The 15,650-nt window shown below is 45.7% G+C and overlaps 1 protein-coding gene across 2 annotated transcripts in view; it reads left to right on the top strand.

Moving 5' to 3' along the window:
* The window catches only part of znf423 (zinc finger protein 423), a 140,065-nt gene extending 125,859 nt beyond the window's left edge, over positions 1 to 14,206 (top strand). For both annotated transcript variants that reach the window (XM_058076285.2, XM_058076286.2), the window contains one exon: positions 13,326 to 14,206. In XM_058076285.2, the coding sequence (XP_057932268.2) occupies positions 13,326 to 13,355 (30 nt within the window). In that variant the 3' untranslated portion in view covers positions 13,356 to 14,206. The remainder of the gene's footprint in view (positions 1 to 13,325) is intronic.
* The last annotated feature ends 1,444 nt before the right edge of the window (positions 14,207 to 15,650 follow it).

The following is a 15,650-nucleotide window of genomic DNA, read 5'->3' as shown; positions in this document are numbered from 1 at the left end:
CAAAAAAGTGACTACATAAACACTTTGTAAAAGTAAAAGTAACTACTCCACTACAAAAGTAACTAGTTACTAGTTACAAAAAAGGAACCGAGTTACTCCACTACAAAAGTAACTAGTTACTAGTTAAACAGACAGTTCGACGGCATCTTATTTCTCACTCTTGCAGGTTTTCTTGTGGTAGTCTGAGCAAGATGCTGGCAAGTGTGATGTCATGTAGACGTGTGTGCGTGTGCGTGTGCGTGTGCGTGCGTGTGCGTGCAAGCATACGAAGAGGGCGCATACGGTCCTGGGCCAGCTGCGGCCTGGTCTGTGACGAGGTTAATGGTTGGTCTTTCATTCCTCCATGTCATTATCTCCACCAGCCATCTCGCAGCAGACCAGTGACCTGCTAAATCTGCTGGCCAAACACCAGTCAGTCAAACTTTTAGCTGCCGCCCCTGCGGTGACCCCGGGGTCATTTAGGGGACTCATTGCTATTTATTTGAGAAGTCCAATAAAAGAGCAGAGATGATCCAGAAAGGTGCCTTCATGCCACAGTGATGTTTTATTGCAAACTTTGATAAATACAGGCAGTGAGCACGGTGACACCGCGCAGATGAAAGTGTTAATAATTGATGCAGAATAAACAAAACACTGCAGATTATTGTGATTAAGTCCGCAACAGAGCCGTGGCTGTCATTTTATAAGAATAACAAAGCTCATTCTGCTGAGTAATTCATCTTGAACCTTTGCTTTGAAGCGCTCATTAGCATTTGAGTGAGATCACATGACTTCATGATCTTTCTTTAAAGGTGCCTTTTTACAGAACCGCTTGGAACAACAGTCTTAAAGGAATTCTACCACGGGAGGATTACTAGTTTAGTCGCATTACTAGTCTAAGACGTCGTTGAGCCAATCAGATATCGAAATTGAGAACAACATTTACCCAATTTCTTGGTAAGAAGACAAACCTACGGGCAACAGACACACACGGTGACTGTGATGTAGGACTGGAGGTTGCGGGCATATGGCCGGCCGGTCCATTTAGCAGCAGGCTAACTGTTGGACCCTGTCGGTTAATGTCCGCACAGACACAACTCACACCTCACGCGCCTCCATAACTCATCTTCATCCCTCATCTTCGTCCAGCATCCCCGGGGACTTCACCTGGGAACGTCTTCGTGAAGGATGAACCTTGAAATGATCTCATCACGGATCCTTTAAATATCTCCATCAGAGGTTTGCTTTTGGTGGACACGCTAATGCTCCGTTTTGATTGACACAGTACATCATTTTGGATATACCACATCTTTCATAATATATATTTATAATCATTTTAAAACAGCTGCTAGATATATTTCATTTTTGTTCATTCATTCATTCATTTTCTACCACTTTTTCCTCACGAGGGTCACGGGGGTGCTGGAGCCTATCCCAGCTGTCTTTGAGCGAGAGGCGGGGTACACCCTGGACTGGTTGCCAGCCAATCACAGGGCATTTTTGTTCATGTTCATCTTTTTGCTTTCTTCATTCATTCATTCATTCATTCATTCATTCATTTTCTACCACTTATCCTCACGAGGGTCGCGGGGGTGCCGGAGCCTATCCCAACTGTCTTCGAGAGGCGAGAGGCGGGGTCCACCCTGGACTGGTGGCCAGCCAATCCCAGGGCACATATAGACAAACAACCATTCACACTCACATTCATACCTATGGACAATTTGGAGTGGCTAATTAACCTAGCATGTTTTTGGAATGTGGGAGGAAACCGGAGTACCCGGAGAAAACCCACGCATGCACGGGGAGAACATGCAAACTCCACACAGAGATGGCCGAGGGTGAAATCTGAACTCGGGTCTCCTAGCTGTGAGGTCTGCGTGCTAACCACTTGACCGCTGTGCCTTTTTGCTTTATTGATATTATATTTTCCTCAATGTCCTTGAACACACCATAATTTTTACTGTCCATTTATCCATTCACCTTCTACCAAAGGTTGGGTCACTTGGGAAACATCCTCAGATGAGAAACTCCAAAGTTTCAGATAATGAGGTTTCCATATTTGGAAGTGGTTGGAATAGGTGCAGATCCTGGAAGATCTAGAATGCTTTACTTTACTGTTCATTAGTGTTTTATGCTTTGAAATGCGTGTGAGGCATATTTAAGAGTGAACGGGGAAGGGTCCTCAAGCTGTGGCGACTAAATTACTCTGTAATATTTGCCATTCCTTGGTTATCCCGCTATGTAATCCCAGTGGAAAACGAGGATCTACCGTACCAGACTCCAAGTGTGAACGCCCACTGTAATGATGCGTGAAAGTGTAAAGTAAGATCATGTTAAATTTCCACCCAAGTCATCCTAAAGATTGCATTTCCCCTCCAACTCTACGGTTCCCCTGGCCTGCCACTCTACTCCAATGTCCCACGGGAAGCATCCCTAAGTGGGCTGGACAGAAAGCAGGCAGGGGGAGATGGAGAGCAACGACCACGGAGGTTAATGCCACCGCTAGCATTTATGGTGCGGGTGTTTTAATGAGGTGCGGATGGATGAAGACGGCTGTTTGGCTCGCCGGAAAACACTTTGGCCCCTTTCAGTCCCTCTGAGGCTCCATGTGATGTCCTGCTCACGCTCTCTCCCTCTATCTCCCTCACACACACCCACCCAGGGGTGAGTGCAGCACGGACACGTCGCTGCATCATCCCCCCTCCCTGCAGACCCATTCCTTCTTCACTCCTTCGTTTCATCTCTCCCTATTAAGTTCTCCGCTCTCCGCCATATTGTGAGCGGCTGGCCATATTTATTTTACCTTCCTGTTTTTACTCTTCCGGTCCTTTCTCCCGCCTCCTTTCTTCCTGCTACCCCCCCATGCGTCCCAGAAGAAGCAGCCCCTATGCATATTTTAGCCCCGCTCCTCTCTTCCTCTCCTCTGTGCCCCTCCCTGGTGCCACATAAATAGTGCAGACGTAAGCTGGTAAATAAGACATGTTTTGCTGTGTGTCTTTGTGCTTGTGTGTGTGGGACCGAGGGGGGGGGGGGGGGGGGGTGTAAATAAGAAATGCTGTGGCCCTGATCAGCGAGGTCCTTCCAGATCTCATTTAGTCCCAGACTTCTGTCTTTCAGGCTCGCTCTCTCCCCGTCTTCAGTGTCCGACCCCCCCCCTACTTCTTGATCACATTCTATTTTTAGCCTCCGGGGGGTGCTGTTGTACAGCGTCTACCCTGAAAGTTTCCCTTCGACCCCTCCGTCGCTAGTCCCTCCCCAGCCGTCCCTCATTTCATTTCTCTGGATGGGCTCTTCTCCTTTAGCGCGAGTTAATATTGCATCAGCGCTCCAAGGGTGGATTGCTGGTCAGATGAATAAGTGAATGGGCGGGGGGTGTTTTGTTTTGTTTTGGATGTGTGTGTTGTTGTTTCTCTCCACCTGTTCTGCGTCCCGGCAGTGTTGAATATTATAGTTTGGCATGCTGACAGCAATGCAATGCTTTTAGATGCAATTAAACAACACGTAGTGTATAGAGTACCGAGAGCACCTGTACTATATACTGGAAGTACAGGAGCCAGTATAAGATTGTACCCAACAGAGTTGGCCTCTGGCACTCATTTATTTAGGATTATTTATTCATCACAGTGACATGTTATAACCAGCCACAGCTTCAATTGTAGTGTGTTTTAATTGTAATTAAAATGAACTCACTACTCTATTCATTCATTCATTTTCTACCGCTTTTCCTCACAAGGGTCGCAGGGGTGCTGGAGCCTATCCCAGCTGTCTTTGGGCGAGAGGCGCGGTACACCCTGGGTACACCAGCCAATCACAGGGCACATATAGACAAACAACCATTCACACTCACATTCATACCTATGGACAATTTGGAGTGGCTAATTAACCTAGCATGTTTTTGGAATGTGGGAGGAAACCGGAGTACCCGGAGAAAACCCACGCACGCACGGGGGGAACATGCAAACTTCATATAGAGATGGCCGAGGGTGGAATCGAACTTGGGTCTCCTCGCCATGAGGTCCGCACGCTAACCACTCGGCCGATCATTATTAATTTGTAAATAAAAAAAGGTATACACAGCGATACAGAGACACATACGTACTAAATATGCTTTTTTAACATATTAGAGCCTATACATAAAATAACACCCCTATAGTCACTGTTACACTCCTATTACCCAATATAGTAGTAAAATAACAATATAATACTACATATATATACACCCCTGTTTGGATTGTTTCCTGTATTTTAAGTAAAAAAAATCCTCTCCAGTTGAAACATTTTAAAATTTACATAATTTTCCCACATGGGTGGTGCTGGAGCCTATCCCAGACGGGGTACACCCTGGACTGGTGGCCAGCCAATCCCAGGAAACCGGAGTACCCGGAGAAAACCCACGCAAGCACGGGGAGAACATGCAAACTCCACACAGAGATGGCCGAGGGTGGAATCGAACCCTGGTCTCCTAGCTGTGAGGTCTGCATGCTAACCACTTGACCGCCGTGCAGCTGAACTCACTACTGTACGTCTTTAAACAAACAATAACACTTGAGTCTTAACATTGCGATTCTCCCGCGGTCATTCAAATGTTTTTATTTCGGCTCTTATTTTCAATGGCCTTGTCGCCGACCAGAAGAAACAGCAGCAAACACCAACGAAGAAGAAGCAACATTTGCTACACAGTGACATCATGCAACAGGATTCATGTTTACACATCCATGGCGTAGAAATAACAATAACATTAAACCCGGTGAGAAATCCCTCGTAAAGTTGACAGAAACTTCATATCTTTAAACAATTCATGCGAAGTTCTGAGCAGAAAAAGAAAGACACCGAAAGAGAGAGAGGGGCTGACAAAGTGTGTGACATAGGAATTATTTGGCTGTTCAGTTCTGACACTGAAGAAAATGACTTTATTGGTTTTAGTTTCCAGGTGGAGGATGAAGACGGTGATGAATTACTTTTCTACTTGATTATACTGCTGTTTAGTAGTATTTAGTTTAGTAGTATTACACACACTCTAACTGTTTAAGTCTCTGGCTTCTCCCTGGCTACCAATCATTTTGCTATCCAAACGATGCATTATGTATTTGCTTATGGACTAATTCTGTGATTGAACAGTTGTACGTCCAGTCCCTTGCTACCACAATATGGGTGTACTGTACTCCTGCTTCCCTGCGGGTCCTCTGTAGGTCAATGTGGCTAACGGCTTCCATGAGGTGTGCCGGTGTTAGTATCTGTGAATAATGTTGTTTTTGTCTTGTCTGAATCAAAGAGCCTCACCGTCTCCCTCAGACTGAATAATGTAGAAGTGTGTATGTGGCTGAACTGACAATAGGGTTCTATCTTTGGGGGCGGGGGGGGGGGGGGGGTGTTTGGGTGTTGCTTTTGGCTGTGAATGGTATGTGAAGTCACAGTGCATACTCTCTGATCCTCCGTGTGTGTGTGTGCCCGCGCAAGAGGGACAATTTGATGTGAAGATCTTTTGGCGTTCCAAGGTAGAGTACTGGGTTGCCCCAGTGCTCTCTGGGAGACTGGGTTATTAGAACGGGGACCAAACACACACACACGGTTTCCTTCTTCAATCCGTAGACTTGAGGGTGTTTGCAACTGGGAAGCGAGAGAGAAAACAAAAGAGAACCAGCCTCACCTGATCACTAAGACTTGTTATGGCGGCGGCGTGTGCATACGTGGTCACATCGAGAACGTAAAACCCTTCATGCAAACCCAAGCCATGCCTGGCAAGAATAGACATAATTTAGGATACCTTAGTATGTGATCCGGGACTATATCTTATATCAGGTTGGACTCTAGGACAATGGATCCGTTCACGATTCAGTATTAAAGTTTTGGTATGGAAGCAACGAAACCCGAACCAGAAGTCAGTTCTGTCATCTAGCTATGATGTCACCAGCAGTCGACTTGGTAGTTCTTTGCTAACTAGCATAGTCACCGTGCACCACAAGCGTCTGCTTTTCTTTCCATCACGGCTGAAAACTAACCCACAAAGAATGTACCGTTATTTTAAAAAACACAAGTGGTGACGGAGGCCATATTGCTGTCACGTGACATCATGTGTTTGTCAACAAACATTTTTGGACTTCTGGATTTACATTATTTCTTTAGGGGAAAGTTGATTCGGATAGAGTACGTTTTGGTTAGAGTCTGACCTTCTGGAACGGATTAATGACGCTAACCGAGGTTTCACTGCATTAGCTTCACTTTCGCTTATCCTCACGTAACTATGGTGCGTTCAAGGAAAGTCTGACATTAGCCCTTATGTACGTATTAATGACTACCATTCATTCGTTCATTTTCTACCGCTTATCCTTACGAGGTTCGCTGGGGTTGCTGGAGCCTATCCCAGCTGTCTTCGACCGAGAGGCGGTGGCCAGCCAATCCCAGGGCACATATAGACAAACAACCATTCACACTCACATTCATACCTATGGACAATTTGGAGTGGCTAATTAACCTAGCATGTTTTTGGAATGTGGGAGGAAACCGGAGTACCCGGAGAAAAGCCACGCATGCACGGGGAGAACATGCAAACTCCACACAGAGACAGGGGATTGAACTCGGGTCTCCTAGCTGTGAGGTCTGCACGCTAACCACTCAACCACCGTGCAGCCTTATGACTACCATCTCAGTTTGAATTGTTTTTGTTAAAAAGCAACGATTTGGACCACAAATGTTCCGATTTGCGGGGTGCCGTGACATGACAGTATTCCATGACAGTATTCCATGTCAGTATTCCATGTCAGTATTCCATGTCAGTATTCCATGTCAGTATTCCATGTCAGTATTCCATGTCAGTATTCCATGTCAGTATTCCATGTCAGTATTCCATGTCAGGCCTGGCGTATTTGGTTGTGTTTTGGCTGCTATTTAGTCTTGTCAGCCATGTCTGCAGGCTCCAGTCCTCATCTGGCACGGAGCCTCACCACAGTCTACGCGGACCACATTCCTCTGAGTACATTTGTCCCCGTGTGCGCCTGGGAAAGATCATCCCGTGTCGTGCGTATGCGTGCGGTTCTCTGCGTGAGCGGTGTGACTCAAGCGTGTCACGCGGTGCCGGGGGGTGATTAGCTGTGTGTGCTGGAAGTGAGGTCACTTCCTCCTTTGTGTAACAGCCTCCAGCAGGGAACTCGCACCTTTGCTGCGAAGCGGTGTGTGCGTTGGCATCCCGTGTTGTGGTTTTGGGTGCGTGCCCTTCATGCTGTGAGTGTATTTTGGGTGTGTTTACCGCCTCAAACATTTCTGTCTCGGCCAGGAGAGGGGAAGTCCCCGAGGGAAGAAAACACAGCAAATCAGGATTGTGACTCGCTCGACAGCTTGTGGATGTTTTTGATGGATCTGCGAAGGATGCTTTACTGTGAAAGGGGTGTCATTTCCTGCTCCACTGCCGAGATGGAGGCGAGACACGGTCAAAACTCGCGGGGAAAGAAGGAAGCGTGTGCGGAGCAGGGAATGCGTGCAGGTGGGATGTTCAGGGCACAGGGTGCGTTTATTTTCAAGCTGCTCCCGAGGCAGCATCCTGTCCTGGGCGGGTGGGGCTAAAGACAAGCCAGGGAGGACAGGAAGAGGGCTAGCCCATCTGCTGGTCTCAGACACATACACTCAGGCACGCGTTGTTGGAGGAATGTCAAACTGAGCTAAAAATACGTTGAACTCAAAGAAGACCGCAAGGCCACTAAGGTGATTTTTCATTTGCTGTTCAAAATGGCAGCCGGGATGGGACACACACACAAGATTTGGGCTTGCTCCAATTACCCCCACATACGGTATACACACGTTTGACACTTGGTGCTTCCCCACAGGACTGCGATCTATCTGTGGCCGCCATGCATTTGTGCCTAATGACACGCTGATTTTAGACTCGTGCTGTAGTACATGAAATGTACCATTATACTGTAGAGTTGAGGGGAGGTACCACTACCAAGCATGCCTTGTGGGCACACGGTGAAGTTACATGTCTGTTGTTACACTTCGCACACGGCTTCACCTGAAGTGTACATTATTCTTATTCTGCGCCATGACAGTTATTTATTATGACTCGTTTATCGCTGTTAAATAGTCCCACACCCAACTGTGATATTAGTAAATATGAACATTTAAACCATGAATATTTTCATAGTTCATTCATTCATTTTGTACCGCTTTTCCTCACAAGAGTCGCAGGGGTGCAAACAACCATTCACACTCACATTCATACCTATGGACAATTTGCATGTTAGCATGCAAATTAGCATGTTTTTGGAATGTGGGAGGAAACCGGAGTACCCGGAGAAAACCCACGCACGCACGGGGAGAACATGCAAACTCCACACAGAGATGGCCGAGGGTGGAATTGAACCGTGGTCTCCTAGCTGTGAGGTCTGTGCGCTAACCACTCGTCCGCCGTGCCGACTATTTTCATAGTTAAAGCATGGAAATCCTGTGAGGTATTGTAGTATTGTAGAGCTGGATGTTGTGTGGAATGAATGAAGTCCTCTAGCATTCACTGTGGGAACGGGACTGGAGGAGCTAGCAAAGCTAACTAGTTAGCCAGTTAGCCTCTCCAATTTACTCATTCTAAACGTAAGAGATTGTTTCAAATAGAGTGGGGATGAAGGACAAAAAAAGGCAAAAATGTACCACTTCCACACAGAATGGGAGGACAGTGATGTTACAAAGGCTATCCTAACTGTGGACATGATCAGTACACCAACACGCACGGCGTCAGTAGAAGAGACAAGAAGCCCCGAGCATCGGCAGCGTCGACATCAACACAAACGCACGTGTACGCGTTTAGCGTGCGGCGCTAAGATAACGGCGAAGAGCGAGCTCGACAAAGCAGATTACATTTTCTCTTTATCTCCTCCTCTTCTCTCCCCCGTTTTCCCCTTCTACCTTTCCACATGAGACCGTGTGTGTGTGCACATATTCAGTCTGCATAAATTATTGTGAATTGCACTTTTTTGTTTGCCTATGCATGTATGTGCTCTTAGCTAGGAATGCAATGTGTGTGTGTGTGTGTGTGTGTGTGTGTGTGTGTGTGTGTAGGTAATGTGACAGGGCCATATTTCCCACGGGGCCTGGGCTCTGCTGGTTTTTCCACTCGCTCTCTCTAAGCAGTTTAGGAAAAACAATGACAGGCCTGGATGTGGACTGGTCTAGTCTGGCCCGGGAAACGCTTCTTCTGAGGAAGAGACGCAATGAATTGCTTCTGACATTTATTGTCGTTGCAGCTGCGCTGTGGCCATACACACCACATATAAGGAATTGGACATCTACAGCCGAACATCTGCAAAATAATGACTAAATAATGGTTGCGGATGCACGGTGGACGAGTGGTTAGCGCCCAGGCCTCACAGCTAGGAGACCCGAGTTCGATTCCAACCTCAACCATCTCTGTGTGGAGTTTGCATGTTCTCCCCGTGCATGCGTGGGTTTTCTCCAGGTACTCCGGTTTCCTCCCACATTCCAAAAACATGCTAGGTTAATTAGCGACTCCAAATTGTCCATAGGTATGAATGTGAGTGTGAATGGTTGTTTGTCTATATGTGCCCTGGGATTGGCTGGCCACCGGTCCAGGGTGGACCCCGCCTCTCGCCCCAAGACAGGTAGGCAGACAGATAGGCTCCAGCACCCGACGCGACCCTGGTGAGGATAAGCGGTAGAAAATGAATGAATGAAAGAATTAGTTATAGTTACTAGTTGCTAGTTACAAAAAAGTAACCGAGTTACTCCACTACAAAAATAACTAGTTACATACATATATATTTGTGTTATATTTGTTCTTGTAATATTATAATGCCATCAACAATATGTATTTAAATATTTTTTATGTATTCCCCTAATATTGTCTTTACAAAATTATTATTTTATCAACAATTTTTTTTATTATTATTATTCGTTCATTCATTCATTTTCTACCGCTTTTTCCTCACGAGGGTCGCAGGGGGTGCTGGAGCCTATCCCAGCTGTCTTGGGGCGAGAGGCGGGGTACACCCTGGACTGGTGGCCAGCCAATCACAGGGCACATATAGACAAACAACCATTCACACTCACATTCATACCTATGGACAATTTGGAGTGGCTAATTAACCTAGCATGTTTTTGGAATGTGGGAGGAAACCGGAGTACCCGGAGAAAACCCACACATGCACGGGGAGAACACGCAAACTCCACACAGAGATGGCCGAGGGTGGGAATTGAACCCTGGTCTTATTATTATTATTATTATTATACTAATTATTTTTGTATGTTTCTTGTTGAATAGTATTTTATGAATGTGCCGAGGGCCAATAAAAAAGGGCCCCGGGGCCACACTTTGAATGTAGACATGCTGAGAGTGTGTAGGGGGGGCGCTACACCCCCAATCATATTTAAAGGTGTTTTAAAGCATTGTACACAGGATATGAGATGTACTGTAAATGGCATGTGGATGTCATCCATGTGTTGTTACATTCTCATCCTGTTTGGTCACCCCCCCCCCAAACCCCCCCTGCTGGCCTCAGCTGCTCTGCCTCCGGGGAGCATCCCTCCATCTCGCCCTCCTCCACCGCCCTTATGTTCCGTCTCCGAATCAATACACGCCCCCTCTCTCTCTTACCTTCACTTACCTTCTCGTAATTTGACTTCTTCTTTTATTTGAATTCCCTCTGTGGTCTCGGAGGTTGAAATGATGCACAAGAACCAAGCAGTGATGTCGTTTTGGCGGGACGCTCCTCTCGCCTCCTAAAGAGGAATGAGCCTGACCTCTACTGGTTGGGAGAGGAAGTGTCCCCATGGTGGTGGTGGGTAGTTTCCCAGCGTCTGTGACCTGACTGGACACGTGCGCGTGTGCACGGCGACACAGTCAGGCATCGTGTTAGGTTGACGTCGCTGCATGAATACGGAATTTACGCTCGCCTGGTCGTGCTAGAACTTCACTGGACTCTCAACACACACAAGGAAACATGCTCCGCAAGATAAGGAGCGTGGAATGACAAATAAGTATTATCAAGCCAAAACCACCGTATAATCCTTCATATTTGGGTCCCCAAGCAGCCCCCCCACCTCGCCTCTGTGCTGTGTCCGCCCCCTTCTCCTCTTTCTTTTCTTTCTTCCCACCATCCCTTCTTCTCATCTTCATAACATCCCGTCTGTAGTGGGGCCCATCTGTCTGTGAGCCGGGGTGATTCATCGCAGAAAGCTGCTTTTTAGGGGTGCTGATGGGAGCCCGGGGGTGCAGGGTGGGCGTCGATTGGGGAACATCTCTGTGGGAGTTGTGTACCGAGAAATAAGGAAGGTTTCGCTGGGACAAACTGCACAACCCGGGGAAAATGAGTGGAGGAAATTTCTCTATGATACACACATGAATTCCCAGAGAAATCTTTGCAATCATCTCGCCATCACACACACAAACACACACAAACACACACACAAACACACACAAACACACACAGTATTTCCCCTGCTTTAGATGTGATGGCTTCACGTTCCAAACCAACAAATCCAGATTATCAGTTCAGCTCCCTGTTGCAGCTGATATGCAGGAGCCACCGAGGACTGGCTGTGGAGGCGTGTGTGCATGTGAGGGAGATCATGCGTGATGTTTTGCTCACTTCCTGTGTATAACATGGGATGACTAGCCACCCTTTTTTCATAAATTAAAGACTTTCAAGGTATTCATTTTCTTAATACTCGCAACGATGCCGACACATTTCTTCTGATTCATTCATTTTCTACCGCTTATCCTCACGAGGGTCGCAAGGGGTGCTGGAGCCTATCCCAGCTGTCTTCAGGCGAGAGGCGGGGTCCACCCTGGACTGGTGGCCAGCCAATCCCAGGGCACATATAGACAAACAACCATTCACACTCACATTCATACCTATGGACAATTTGGAGTCGCCAATTAACCTAGCATGTTTTTGGAATGTGGGATGAAACCGGAGTACCAGGAGAAAACCCAACCTGGAATTGAACTCAGGTCTCCTAGCTGTGAGGTCAGCACGCTAACCACTCGTCTGATTCTTTTTTCAAAACATCCCCTCCAGTAGCGGCCATTTTAGAGGATTTTGACTGATCTTTCAAGGCACGTAGAATATTGTCTTGTATTGTTAGCTAAAAATGGAACATACCAAAACAAAGATGGGACTCGCAGCTTTCATCAGAATTCCCCGTTCTTTAGTAATCAGCAGTAGACCATAGGTAAGTTCATAGCAAAGAAGGGGTCATTTGCATAGCGGGACTAACCAATCAGATCAGATAATGGAAATCCTAGTTGAAGACATTCTGAAATACGACACACTTTGGGTCTCAGATTTTATGTCAACAAATGTATGTCGACGTAAGCTAGGTCGTTGTCAACATGTTCTGCTTTACTGTTTTGCCTTCTATTAAGCATATTTTATGTTTTTCTGCACGAGAGGCAAAAAAAGAAGGGTGATGATGCAAGTGCACAATAGAGGAGATCATGTTTGGTGCGTTTTTAAGCTGTGAAAACGGCCACAAGTTGGCGGAAGTGCATTTGAGAAGAGCTCGGCATGCATCTTTCCCACTAAAAAATGATGGAGGAGTGTAGCGTGAAGAAGGGTACAAAGGGAAGTTTACATGCGTGGACACCCACACGGTTCAGTTCCAAATTGAAAATTGTAAAGATTTCATTTGTAAATAAATAATTTGTGTTCTTTATTATTTCATATTTTAGCTATTCATTCATTCATTTTCTACCGCTTATCCTCACGAGGGTCGCAGAGGGTGCTGGAGCCTATCCCAGCTGTGTTGGGGCGAGAGGCGGGGTACTGGTGGCCAGCCAATCCCAGGGCACATATAGACAAACAACCATTCACACTCACATTCATACCTATGGACATTTTGGAGTGGCTAATTAACCTAGCATGATTTTGGAATGTGGGAGGAAACCGGAGTACCCGGAGAAAACCCACCCTGGACTTGAACTCGGGTCTCCTAGCTGTGAGGTCTGCGCGCTAACCACTTGGTCGCCGTGCAGTGATATTTTAGCTAAATATACTAAATTTGTGTCAAAAGTGAAAGCATGCATCTTTTCCCAAAAACCTCTTTTTCTCCATTTTAGTTGGGAACAGAAACCTCCCTATAGTATCTTCTACTGCCCCATTCTGCAATGTGGTGCAATCACCGAGGCAAACTGTAGGAGTAAATGTTCCATTTTCTCGACTTCCTTTGTTTCTTGCCTGTCATTTGATGTCACATGTGATGAAATGAGGAGTCGTCGCTGTCTGTCTCAGACATTATTGTGCAGGAAGGGGGGTGGTGGGGGGGGCAGCGCAGTGCTCACGTAGCCCATTATTTCTCCCATCATGTGTTCTCACTTCTCCCCTCTCTGCCCCCGTCCCCTCCAGAACCACACACTGAGTCAGCACGCGCAGTGAGACCGAGGCCCGGCAGGAACTCTGGGCTCAGTCGGGGCCCCCGACCCGGAGCCGGCGGGGGAGCTACATCTCCACATCACAGCCAATCAAAGTGTCATTTGCCACTCACATGTAAAAGTGTAACGATCGCACCACTGGGTGTGGCTATTAGCAGCAGCGGGGGGAAGGAATATTAATGGCAAATGCTATTAAATAAAGGAGACGAAGGGAAGGAAAGAGAGGAAGGAAACAAGGTATTGTATGTGCAGTATTTTTAATCGTCCCTGCCAAATTCTGTTACCATGGTCGTGTGGATTGTTATTTTTTTAACAGAGAAAAGAAAAAAAGCAAAAAACCACCTTTTGTTTGGGACTATGTTAAATAGTTTCTAGAAAATGGTCATTTTCTCTTCCCCTCCGTTTGTTTTCTGCCGTATGATTTTCTTCTTTCATTTTTCTGCCTTTGAGTTCCCGCGTCGGTAGGTATTTGTGCTGTGTTGTGATCGTTTGCCAGTCGTAAGTTTCTTAAGTAAGTCCGTTCCCAAATCTCCTTTCTATCATTATTGTTATTTTTTTCTTTGCTTTTTTGTAATTACTACGAAAGAAGGACAAAGGAACAAATTAAAAAGCAGAAAATCATGCAGACGTTTCTTTTTTTTTTTCTCCTCCCCCCACCCCAACCCCCCAGGACTGGGTTTTTCAGTCTCTGTGATTATTGTAAAAAAAAAAAAAAAAAAAAAAAAAAAAAAAAAGAATATCAGCAATTTCAGTGCGTCTGGTCAATGACTGATTTTTAAATGTGAATTAACCAGATTGCATTAATATAGTACAGACAAAAACAGATAAAAAGAAATAAAATACATGACAAATGAAGATGCTTCTGTGTGCTGTGAGTTCTTTCATTGTTTATGGAAATAACAAATGACATGGGCCAGCACTCCTGATTCTGAAGGCCATTGGGCGGATGACTACTGGTGGCACTTAAATTATGTCAGTAAATTATGATACTGTCTACGCCAGCAGAGAAGGCTTTGCAGGCCCTGGTGCAAACCGATAATATTTGTTAAACATTACAAACAAAATACATTCCAGGTCTTTGTATGGATGCATTTATGCAACATGTCATGCACGGTGTAGCCATTTGGGAGTCACTATGCAAGCTTTACTGCTTCCTCGGTGTAGTAATGCATTTTCCTTGTACAAAAAATACTACAATGCATACAGTGTACATAGTTAATGTGTCATCATAACAGAGAGGTACCATTGCTGGAGCGTATGCAGAGAAGCTACTAAGATACAACGTGGTCGCCATTCATAAATGTACATTTATTTTCCCACCATCGAGATGACTTACAATGTTTATCATTTTCGTATCATTTTCCATCAAACCGTCATTTCTATTTAGTGCCTCGCATTGGGACGCCGCTGCACTTCAGAATGAAAGTATGCGGCACAGATAGCAGTGGGGGGCGGTGCATTTTGTTTCCTGGGCCTTCAGTGGCGACTCAACCACTTTTTGTGAGGGCCGCTAAATAAAATACATCTCCTTTCATGACACAAATATTCATTTTCACAAAGTCTGCTGGCTCAGTTTTTATTACGCTTGCTCTCTCTCTCTTCATCCCAGAAAACCATTTCCACTGCATTTCAGCCCTGCCACAAAAGCAACAGCAGACATTATGTAACTGATTCTCTGGTGACAGTGTTGACAAATTGAAAAACAGGAGATGATTCTGTCATCGGGATTGAACACACGGGGGTGCTGGTGAAATCTTTGTTTTTCCTCTGTTAACCATGGCTACCTACAGGGAAACAGGCAAGGACGATTCCAAGCATCCATTGTATTGTATTGGTATTCTGCAAAAGATACAGGGTTTGGACTCCTGAACACTGGGGTAAAACCGTATTATCTGATTGCTTGTGGCGTCCGGAAAAAAGCTTGTCCAGAGAAGAGAAGATGAGCGCCGCCATAGGTCTCATGTGTGAGTGACAGCCCCTATTTATTATTACCCATGCTAATTATTACTCAAATGCAAGAATTCACTAATGAAATTGACACAAACTTCAATCTGCCCAACAGAATGGACACTAAAAAGCTATTAATACCTCTTGGAACAAAAACATATATTGTATTTGTTTTTTGTACACAATTGTTTTATTGTGTTTTTTAAGCAGTTTTGCCTTATTCTATTTGTGTTCAATAAAAAAAAGCTAAATATATATCACTAAAATTCACTTTGGCACTCAAAGTGCAAAACGGTAAGTACGGAAGTGTGCTAATTGTTAGCACCGTTACCGTTACAGCCCTGATCTCCGT

Source organism: Doryrhamphus excisus, linkage group LG1 (genome assembly GCF_037039965.1).
Source record: "Doryrhamphus excisus strain RoL-2023G ecotype Guam linkage group LG1, RoL_Dexc_Guam_v1.1, whole genome shotgun sequence".
In the NCBI taxonomy this organism is placed as follows: Eukaryota; Metazoa; Chordata; class Actinopteri; order Syngnathiformes; family Syngnathidae; genus Doryrhamphus; species Doryrhamphus excisus.
The sequence above is the reverse complement of the archived record's forward strand: the minus strand, read 5'-3'. Positions and strand labels throughout refer to the sequence as shown.